We start from the raw sequence: 11917 nt of genomic DNA, 5'->3' as shown, positions 1-11917 counted from the left end.
CCATCTTGTGGACTTCACATATACATGGAGGTCTTTACGGGCCGTAAATACAGCTATAGGTTGTTAATGAACAAACCGCAAAGATTTACGTTCGATTGTCACATATTTCAGCAGGTCACCAATATCACCGTAACACCGCCTTGCTGGAGAGACCGAGTGTGAGTGAGTGAGCGGAGTGGCCCAGATTTCTGGGTATTGGAATTCAGCATTAGAGTTATGGAAGGACACTGGTGCTGTTTGACAGACTTATGGAAGGTTGGGCAGGACACTGGTCCAGAAGTGGACGAAGCGTGCCCTCAGCCGCTGCTTGACAGAGTTCCTGTTCATGCCGGCGTTGATCTCCAGGAAGTGTTGCGTGTTGCTGTTGAACTCGGGCCAGGTGACAGGCACGCGCAGCCCTCCTTTGTTGGGGTCTCTGTATGTGTAGGCCACAAAGTTGCGTGCGTGGGAAAGTGAAAGAATTACGTTAACATTTTGACCTGAGATCAGATTCTAAAAAAATGTCTTCTAAAGCCTGACAGTTTTCTGAAAAAGCTATGTTTCTATGTCAGTCGTTCGACGATTTTTCTAAAAAAGCAGACCTACAAGCTCGTAGCGCGGCACTCGGTGCCGCGCTATGAGCTTGTAGATCTGCATGCTATTTTTCAATAGCTCTGCTAAAGCATGACATGATGCTAACACCAAAAGGGGTTCCCACCCAAAATGGGTTAAAGAAAAAAATATAATAATACCAGTCTAGTCTTATCAAGGTTCTGATCGGCTTTGACTGAAATTTTGACTTCGTTTTAGTCATAGTCATTGGAATAAAATTCCAGTCTGGTCTTAGTCATATATTAGTCATCTGAAATGTTTCAGTTTTAGTCGACTAAATATCATATGATTTTAGTCAACTAAATCGACTACAATGTATTTCGCCGGGCCTTGATGACGTCGTAATGGCTTTTGATTTTACACTCGGATGGTGGCATGCTGAAAATAGCAGATCTACAAGCTCACGACACGTCGCAGCGCGACACGTCGTGACCCACTGAGTTAATTAAAGTACTTCTCTCAGAATATTACTCTGAGTAAAAGGATAAGGGGCATGCAGTTCCTCTTCATGTTCCAAACTCACAACGATGCAACTTTTTTGCTATTTGTCACACCCTATTTTAAGCAGGGTGCAAGTTTAAGAAGATGCCCCTTTCATGTTGTTGTTTTTAAAAGATGGAGTGCCGTGATTTTTGTATTTCTTCCCAGCCTTTCATGTGTTTATGAGGCGACAGTATAGTTCATTAGGCCCCTTGGTGTGGTGGTTATGTGCAATGAATGATGTCTTCCCTTTGTATTTAGGGTTTCTTCCTGGAGGCTGAACCCTTGACAGTCAAACGTGTCAATGGAAAAAAAAGTGATATAGTGACATCACAATATCACCCCCTCCCCCTTTAGCATATAACAACAGCTTCAGTTCAGGTGGATCACCGCCCACCAGCCAAACCAGGCATACTTGACCCATTTTGGGGCGGGAACCCCTTTTGGTGTTTCAAGCATAAGGTTATACTTTAGCTATTGAAAAAAAGCAGATCTACAAGCTCATAGCATGGCACCGAGTGCCGCACTACGAGCTTGTAGGTCTGCTATTTTTGAAAAATCGTGAAAATGCAAATCTTTGAATATATATATTTAGAAGATTTTTTTTTTATATCGACGTCAGGCCAAAATGGGTTAATGAACTGGCCGGGCGCGTCCAAATAAAAAACGATTTTTTAACAAAGCTGTACACTTTTTTTTTTTTAAACAAATCTTCCTCCTCATGTAATAATAATACCTGATGATGATATTGTAGGGGGGGGGGGGGGGTCACAGCACTATATCTTTTAAATGGCTCCTCTGAGAACCATCAGGGTCAAAACCCGCTCTGAGCCATGGATGAATTCGGACATACTGACTGCAATGAAAGCCAGAGACAACAAATGCTCTGAACTTCTTAAATGCAAGTCCAAGCTAGCCAAGCGCAAGCGCTTCGACAGTGATCTCCAAACCAAACTGTGCATCCTAAAAACCCAATGTAACAAGCTAAGAAACGGTGTAATTGCCATGACCAAATCAGCCAAAAGTAACTTTATCAATGATAAAGCAGAGGAAATCAAAAACAATCCTCGGGAGCTCTGGAAGCTACTAAACAACCAACTAGGCTGTGGTCAGAAACTAAAAACCAGGTTTACTAACATAAACATCAAATCGAATAACACCCTCATCACTGACAAGCTTGATGTAGCCAACCACTTGAACATCTTCTTTACAAACATTGCAACAATGCTGGTTAACAAACTGCCCTCCCACTCTGGGCGTTTTGGTGTAGAGAACATCAAAGCCTTCTACAAAAACCTAGGTGTTTGTAAAGATGATTTTAAAATGGCTATGGTAACAACTGAGGAGGTACTTAAAAAACTGAGTGCCCTCCAACCCCACAAGGCCACTGGCCATGACAATATTCCCTCCAAATTTCTCAGAGACTCAGCCATTTTCATAGCTCCAGTCATCACCCACATAGTAACCTCTCCATCAAACAGGGACAGGTCCCTGTTTGATGGAGAGGTAAATTAGAACCCGGCAACTACCGCCCTATTTCTATTCTAAGCTCCATCTCGAAAGTGATGGAAAAAATAGTCTATGAACAGGTTGAAAAGTATCTTGCCACTAATAAATTGCTGTACAAGTTCCAATCTGGTTTTAGAACATCCCACTCCACTGACACATGCCTCCTCTACAGTATTTGATGCCTCCACATCAACTGCGGCATGGTCATGCTGGACCTCCAAAAGGCTTTTGACACCGTGGCCACTCCATACTGGTTAACAAGCTTAAAGCTATTGGTTTTGATAGCACATCAGTGAGCTGGATGCAATCCTACCTGGAGGGGAGGGAACAGATGGTGGAGGTGAACGGAACACTGTCCCCCCCCGCCCCCCTCCCAGTGAGCTGTAACTGAATCCATTCTCTTCGGATCAAATAGTAATCTCAGCAAGGCAGATGGCTTCTTGGTTAGTGGGTGACAATATTATCACACGAAAAGATGAAATTACCTACCTAGGTTCCATCCTGGAGGCCAATCTTTCCGGTGATAAAATGGCCACCAACGTAATCAAAAAAGTCAATCAAAGAACAAGATTCCTTTACAGGATCTCGTCACTGGTCAACAAAAACACCTTGAAGACCTTAACAGGAGCCCTCGTACAAGGTTTCTTTGACTATGCATGCAGCTCTTGGTACCACAGCACCTCAAAGGCCCTTAAAACAAGGCTCCAGACCTCCCAAAACAAACTGGTCAGGCTCCTACTTGGCCTCACCCCCCGAACCCACCTCACCCCTGCCCACTTTGACAGGCTGGGATGGCTTAGGGCCGACGACAGAGTACAGCATCTTGCAATGGGTCTGGTGACTCTGGTCCACAAGATTCGATACACCACCAAGATACCCATGTACCTGTCTAAATACTTCCTTAATGTAAACGAAGTCCACACCCACAACACCAGAGGGAGTGCAACAAACCATGTACAACCAAGATTCGGCACAAAGAAGGGAATACATTATTTTCGCTCCTACGCCACCAAAATGTAGAACGCCCTACCAACAGTCATTAAGACATGTGAATCCCTTGACTCCTTCAAAACCGCTCTCAAAGGGCACCTACGGATGGCTGCAATTCGAAACTGGCCTCTGTAAAATCTGAATAGTAGTGTTGCTATAGTGTTGCTAGTGTTGCTAGTGTACCCGGTCTTGGCGAAGTTGGTCCAGTAGGCGATCATGTATCCGGAGACGTCGCGGTGGCTGGGCCAGTAGCCCAGGGGCGTGCTGAAGGGCTTCCCGAAGATGTACTGCAGGTCGTCGGCGTGGTCGGCGCCCATCCAGCTGGGGTAAGGGCGCAGCGTGCCCGCCATGCGGCTCGGCTCATTGAACAGGTAGGAGTAGATACGGCCGGTCCTGTGTGACGCGCCAGACGAGAAGTGGAGCAAAGCAAAGTGTAATGAGCTGATGTCTGATACTCAGGACTAGTCAACAATGAATTAATCTTTATTCTGCGTTCTCCCTCCAAATACCCAGCAGTGTATTTTCACAGACAACAGTGCCACCTAGTGGCCTGGAATACCTAAAGCATATCATTACACAAAGCAAAGTTCTTGGTTTACCCAGGGAAGTGGACTTAAGCTCGAGATGCTTGTTTACATCCACACCCTGCTCATAGAACATTTCATGGTAGTGGTTCAATGCCTTGCTCAAGGGCACTTCAGCGGTGGAAATTTTAACGTGCCCGGTCCGGGGATTCGAACTGGCGACCTTCCGGTGTCAAGACCGCTCCGCAAACCGTTCGTCCACCGCTGCTCCATAATATTATATTATTATAACCATGACTTTATAATAGCCCCCCGAATAGTACGTTGGGAAACAAGAAACTATAAGTGGGGTGATCTAACAGAATGTGGATTACGTTCTAGAGGCACTTCTAGAGGTGTATTTATTTAATTCATAATAAGGGTGATTCCAGAAACGCCTTCTACTAAAACTTAACCTAAAGTTTTCTGAAAAATAAAAATAAAAATACACACAGTATATATAAATAATTATGTCGCAACAACTAATGAGACACAGGGGTATAGCATCCGGATTGAAAGGTAATAACAACGTATAGGTTGCAACGGGGCTAAATGGGTTTTAATAATACAAAATAAATGTATTGGGAAGAGAAACAGAAAGATGTTGTTTTTTTTAACCCATTTTAGGCAGGAACCCATTTTGGTGTTAGCATTACGTTATGCTTTAGCTATTGAAAAATAGCAGATCTACAAGCTCGTAGCGCGCCACCGAGTGGCGCGCTACGAGCTTGTAGGTCTGCTATTTTTGAAAAATCGATGAGCGACTGACATAGAAGACATTTTTAGAATCTGATCTCAGGTCAGAATGGAAAACTGTCAGGATGTAGAAGACATTTTTAGAATCTGATCTCAGGTCAGTAGAAAGATGGGGGTTTTTCTTACGTGGCGTTGAGAGCCTGGCGGTGGAGGGCTTCCTGCACCGGGATCAGGAATATGTAGTCCGTGCCGATGGCCACGACGGTCTTCTTGATGACCTCCTGCCTGGGATTGGACCCCCAGTCGGCGCTGTACGTGAGGTAGGCGTTGTCCGCGCCGGCCTGGCCCTTCTCCCTGGTGTAGGCGGCCAGGAGTCTCTTGACGTCGGTTCTGCGACCACATGATGGAGCACAACAATGTTTGAACCTTTTGGTTTATTGGCAAAAAATGTAATACAGTATGTATGCCAGCGTTTCTCAACCATCTTTTGGATCAAGTCACCCCTGTAAATACCTTTTTCATCCACGGCACCACCTGAATTACTGAATTATTAATAATTATAATATACTCACATGGGGACGTCCGCCAGGGGTCTGTTGATGGAGGGGACGTCCAGGCCACTGAACAGGTGACCGTCCATGTCGTTAGATCCTGACATGTAGTCCAGGTGTGCGGCGTTGTGGAACAGGTTGGCGGGATGGTCCGGCAGGAAGTCTCCGTCCACCACGGGGGAGAATTCCAGGTTGAACACCACGGGCTCTGGACAATAAGGACAATACTATCGTCACCTTCTTAAAATAATGGATTTTTCTTTATGGAAATTTGTATTTTTTTGCCTATAAGTCGACTCTTCATGACACTTGACATGCTGTTCCCGCTCCTCTATCATAACTAGAGCGGTGCCCGTTGGGCACTGGCCTACTTGGAACGATGCAAGTTGAAATGCATGCTCCACCCTGTTATTATGTGTCCCTTTATTATATATATGTATATATGGAGTTCTGTGTCCCGTTGTACCCGTGTCAGAGTACCCGTTCCACCCATCCGTCTGTGTCCCTTTTATGCCTGAAAAAGCTATGTTTCTATGTCAGTCGTTCTTAGTTTTTCTTTTTTAAATAGCAGACCTACAAGCTCGTAGCGCACCACTCGGTGGCGCGCTATGAGCTTGCATAGATCTGCTATTTTTCAATAGCTAAAGCATAGCATAATGCTAACACCAAAATGGGTTCCCGCCGAAAATGAGCTAGTGTATACCGTAGTATAGGCTATACTTACTATCGGGCGAGCTGGCTGGCGATAGATTTCCGGCGTTGGTGATCGCCACAGGATCAGTCATTTTCAAACAGGCGACCATGTTGGCATCAGTAGGACAACCGACTTTCAGAGCAATCTGTTAAAAAATAAAACATGAATGGTACAATTTACAAAAGACAGGATAAAAGAAAATACTATTACAGAAACATCCACCTCTACGTGAAAGAGTGATTAAACAATGTTTCACTCCTGTTAGAGATCTCGAAGGGGGTAAAATGGAACCAATTAGGGTTTCATGTTAAACTCTCAGGAGTTTAAATTATTTTAAACATCTGCATTACTTAATTTAAGTCTATACAATTAGAGCATGTACAGTAGAATAATTGTTATTTTGATCAACGTTTGGCCTGTTATCTCTCCTAATGATACCACATCAATGCAGCATGGAATTGTGGAAAAGATCAAGACTACAAAATATTCTTAATTTCTTTGGTCTGAGAGGCTAAATCTCATCAAATGGTGGTCCGTGGCTCAAGTGCAGAATAAATAATGGTACCTTGATATGAAAAGGGTGAAAACCACTGCTTTGGAATGATATATAAATATAAATAAAAAATACAGATAGATCATATGAATAAAAACTAATATAAAGCATGACACATTGATATAGTCAGAACAGGTGCACGGGTGAAAGGATCCGTCGGCCATACCTTCTCCGCCAACGCCCGGGGGTTCTTGTTGATGGCCCACGGGCACAGGGCGACACCGCTCTGACTGATCGCTCTCCTGAACAGCCCTTTGGTGTGAGGAGAGAGGGCCTAGACAGACAGACAGACAGACAGACAGACAGACAGACAGACAGACAGACAGACAGACAGACAGACAGAGATTATTATTATAAGTATATGCACATCTAGTTTATAGAGGCTATGCGTGTGACATCACCGTATCCGGACGGAAGTTATGCAGGAACGCCTACCGAGTGGCAAAAAAACCCCATCTTTCTGGCCTTGACAGCCCATATAACCATATGGGCCATATATACTATCTGATTGTATTAAAAAAGTGTGGTGCAACTCCCCTCTCCGCCCCCCCAGAGAGAGAGAGAGAGAGAGGGGGGGGGCCCTCTCTCTCTCTCTCTCTCTCTCTCTCTCTCTCATTAGCAGGCAACAGTACAGCACTATCTCTCTCTCTCTGTTTCTGGCACAACAGCGCCCCTACTGGTACTAATAGTCATACTCATACACATCACCCTACATCACTGTAGGGTGATGGTGCTGCATGTATAAGATGGAGCGGAATGTTCCGGGTGGGCAGACCTGGAAGCTGACACTGGCTCCACCGGCAGACTCGCCAAAGACGGTGATGTTGTCGGAGTCTCCCCCGAACGCACGGATGTTCCTGTGCACCCAGGCAATGGCGGCGTGCTGGTCCCACAGGCCGTAGTTTCCTGGTGACAGCGGTGGAAAGAAGTAGCCAGAATCAGCCTATAATCCTGTCCTGAGTAGCCTACATGTGGGCCTTGAATTGTTTCCTTTTGTGTATGCCCCCTGTTCCCCCCATGCACCCCTCTCACAGTAAAATGCTGCTAGAATGGTAGAAAGCTAGTTGTCTTCATTCTAATGTGGGTATTTTAGTAGCTCAAAACTTCAGTGATGCTTGTGGAACTCGACTACGTCTCGTTCCTGACCGCATCACTGTCGCGGCAATAATCACGTTAAACCACACCCTCTCGTGTAATATCGCTTATTACGTATAAAATAAACGTAAACCTATACCGGGTAAGCTGGAGTCTCCCGTGCTGAGGAAGCCCAGTGGTCCCAGCCGGTAGCCTATGGTCACCACGATGACATCTCCCCGGTCGGCCAGCTCCTGGCCGTCGTACAGATAGTTCCCCAGGAAGTTAGCTCCCATGGAGCCTCCGGCCAGGTATCCTCCTCCGTAGATCCACACCATGACCGCCAGCTTAGTAGACACTGGTGGGGAAGAAGACGACAACCAAATATAGACCATTGTTCACACGGTCGGCCATCTTGCCGTTGACCCATTCTGACCTGAGGACGATTCTACAAATGTCTTCTAAACAGTGTTGTTTTCGTCGACTAAAACTAAGACGAAAAATGTTCGTCGACTACGTATTTTTCACTGACAAAAACAAATGGAAACTAAATGAAAACTAAGCTACGATGACTAAAACTAAGTCTAAATATACTGACGATTTCGTCGACAAATAAAAACTAGACTAAAATGTTAGGAAGGGACTAGTGGACAAGAGATCCAGTATAAGTAATTTTACACTTGGTTGCATGCTGAAAATAGCCGATCTACAAACTCACAACGTTGTCAGCTTGTAGATCGGCTATTTTCAGCAAGTGTAAAAACACTCATTACGACGGCATCAAGATCCGCCAAAATACCTTTTAGTCGACTAAATCAACTGTAGATTTAGTCGACTAAAATCTTATGATATTTAGTCGACTAAAACTAGACTAACACTAAGACATTCCAGGTGACTAAAATGTGACTAAAACTAAATGAAGTTTCAGTCCAAAGACTATGACTAAACTAAAATAGAAATTTGCTGCCAAAAACAACACTGCTTCTCAATCATGACAGTTTTCTGAAAACCCTATGTTTCTGTATCAGCGGTGCATGCACAAACTTTTTCACGTCAAGGACCCCCAGGCCAGAATTATCTGTATTTGGCCGCGGACCCCCATCTGAAAATATGTTGTTCCAGGGACCAAAGATTTGAGTTAAAAACGTTCAAAGATTTGCGCCACATTTTCACGATTTTTCAAAAATTAGCAGACCGACAAGCTCGTAGCGCGGCACTCGGTGCCGCGCTATGAGCTTGTAGATCTGCTATTTTTCAATAGCTAATATATAACATAATGTTTAAAACACCAAAAGGGGTTCCCGCCCAAAATGCGTTAAGTTAAGGGCAGGGCCAGGGTGGCAACTTATTTATTTTTCTTTCTATCCTTGATGTGTTTTGATGTGATGTTTATGCTGTTATTTCTGATGTTCTTGATGTTCTTTATGATTGTTGTCTTTAATCCTGTCTGTGAAGCACTTTGTGACTTTATGTTTGGAAAGGTGCTATATAAATAAAATGAATGAATTAATGAATTAATTCATACCTTTATAGCCTTGAGGAACCCAGATGTTGAGGTAGAGGCAGTCCTCTGAGGAGCGTCCCGTCAGGTTAGGCTGGAGGCATCGGTTCCTGAATTTCTTGACCCGGAGAACACCTAGAGGCGAGAGATAACGCGGTCAGCAGGTAGTTAGTTAGTTTAGTTTGATTATCCCATTTTGAACCGAGAACAGATTCTAAAAATGTCTTCTACATCCTGACAGCTTTCTGAAAAAGCCATGTTTCTATGTCAGTCGTTCTTCGATTTTTCAAAAATAGCAGACCTACAAGCTCGTAGCACGCCACTCGGTGGCGCACTATGAGCTTGTAGATCTGCTATTTTTCAATAGCTAAAGCATAACATAATGCTAACACCAAAAAGGGGGTTCCCGCCCCAAAATGGGTTAACCGGTCCCTTGTTAAATGTCTAGTACCCACCGTCCCAGCCGGGGTGAGGCTTGGGCTTCTCGAACCTCCCCGGGATGTCAGCGAAGGGAACCCCTTTGAAGATGTCCATGTGACGACCCAGTCCCAGGCGGATGTTCTCCCCTTCCAGCATGCCTCCCTCCGTGTACACCACGCCCAGCTGGAAGACACCATATTAACCCATTTAGGCCTGAGCAAAGATTTTAGTTAAAAACGTTCGCTCTGAAGTCTGAAAGAATATATATTCAAACATTTGCGACACATTTTCACGATTTTTCAAAAATAGCAGACCTACAAGCTCGTAGCGTGCCACTCGCTGGCGCGCTACAAGCTTGTAGATCTGCTATTAACCCATTTAGGCCTGAGCAAAGATTTGAGTTAAAAACGTTCGCTCTGAAAGAATACATATTCAAATATTTGTGCCACATTTTCACGATAAAAAAAAAATAGCAGACCTACAAGCTCGTAGCGCGCCACTCAGTAGCACATTAACCCATTTAGGCCTGACGTCGAAAAAATTAAAAAAAACTCATGTTTCTATATCAGTGGTGCTCAATATTTCATGTCAAGGACCCCAAAAATTATATGTAATTGGCCACCGACCCCCATCTGAAAATATGTTGTTCCAGGAACCTCCCCAGAAGCAAAGATTTGAGTTAAAAACATTCGCTCTGAAAGAATAATTATATATTCAAAGATTTGTGCCCACATTTTCACGATTTTTCAAAAATAGCAGACCTACAAGCTCGTAGCTTGTAGATCTGCTATTTTTCCATAGCTAAATTATAACATGTTTAAAACACCAAAAAGGGTTCCCGCCCAAAATGGGATAACACACTACTAAACCCATTTAGTTATCAATGTGTTTATTAACACACTAACCCAGGCCATTATAATATTATGTATTTAGTCACAAGCTTGATTGTACTTTTCATTCGTTCAGTATTCATATAAAAATCACACCAGTGTGAACCGAGTGGTGCAACTCCCGTCTATTGGTTCTCTGTATCATTCCAATTTGTATCGTTCCAATTTCTTCTCTGTATCGTCATTTCGACGGCATCAAGACCCGCCAAAATACATATTAGTCGATTAAATCAACTGTAGATTTAGTCGACTGAAATCTTATGAAATTTAGTCGACTGGAACTAGACTAACACTATAAAGCATTCCAGGTGACTAAAATGTGACTAAAACTAACTATTCAACTATTCACTATGACTAAAACTAAAATAGAAATGGTCTGCCCAAAACAACACCCATTAAGACCTGGAGGTCGAACAAGTTCCTAACATGCTTCTATGTCAGTAGAGAGCTCTCCAGCCTGTTCATGTCAAGGTTCCCCACATGTGTTTGGCCTCCAGACCTCCACCTCAAAACATTTAGTTCATGCAGTCACCGCCAGAACCAATGATTTGAGTTAAAAAACAATGTTTGCTTTGAAAGAATATACATTCAAAGATGTTCACAGCTTTATACACAAAAATATCAGCTCTATTAGTGGTGTGAAAAAAAACCAGTAGAGCAATGCATCGCGATTCGGCCGTGCACCAATGCAGCAATGTGACATCATCGAAAATCAAAGCCAAAATATAATTATGTATAATTATTCAGGAAACCCCATAATAATTACAATACTGTATATATTATTAGAAACTTTTTTTCAAAAAGTGTTGTGTTACTGTTCAGTATATCTGCTTGTATTAACAGATGAAAAATGTGCCGTGTTGTGCAGTAATATAATTTGTTTTGATGCATCGTAGAAACAAATCGAATTGTTACCTGGTGAATCCTAATTGAATTGTGAGGCTGTTCACAATTGGCTGTTCGGAAATTTTTGAACAGCCAAAGTATATTAAAAAAATTGCTTTTTTTTTTGCTCAAATCTAAAATTTAACTTTTAAAGCATTCCCGCTCTTACATGGATTAAAATGGTTAAATGAACCAATAACACTTCATACGACGATAGAAAGGTCAAACTTGGCCTGGGCCGTGGCTCAGTGGTCCAGGCTGGTAATCCAGTCTGGCAGTGTGCCGCGGGTTCGACTCCCGATCCTTTACTGCACGTCACCCCCCGCCCATCTCTCTCCCCATTTCCTGTCAGCCTACTGTCTGTCCCATTAAAAATATAAAATAAAGGCGAAAGCCACAAAACAAAACATACAAAAAAAGTATATAGAAAGGTGAAACTCACAGAAGTGGCAGAGGTGGTCTCCAGGTGGAGCAGAGCGAGTATGACCACTACCCCAGCATGCAGTGCTGCCTTCATCAT

General features: G+C 43.5%; 1 protein-coding gene across 1 annotated transcript; it reads right to left on the bottom strand.

Moving 5' to 3' along the window:
- Positions 1-246: 246 nt before the first annotated feature.
- Positions 247-11917, bottom strand: LOC310867565 (bile salt-activated lipase-like; the record flags this gene model as incomplete). Its single annotated transcript, XM_083777680.1, has 11 exons — positions 247-415; positions 3754-3963; positions 5016-5219; positions 5402-5588; positions 6105-6219; positions 6794-6901; positions 7403-7533; positions 7862-8059; positions 9227-9337; positions 9658-9805; positions 11840-11917. 11 exons carry the CDS (start codon positions 11915-11917, stop codon positions 247-249), a joined length of 1659 nt encoding a protein of 552 aa, XP_083633806.1.

Source organism: Protomyctophum parallelum (assembly GCF_964188405.1).
Source record: "Protomyctophum parallelum genome assembly, chromosome: 12".
In the NCBI taxonomy this organism is placed as follows: Eukaryota; Metazoa; Chordata; class Actinopteri; order Myctophiformes; family Myctophidae; genus Protomyctophum; species Protomyctophum parallelum.
Note: the sequence above shows the minus strand (reverse complement) of the source record. Positions and strands in the feature narration are given on the sequence as shown.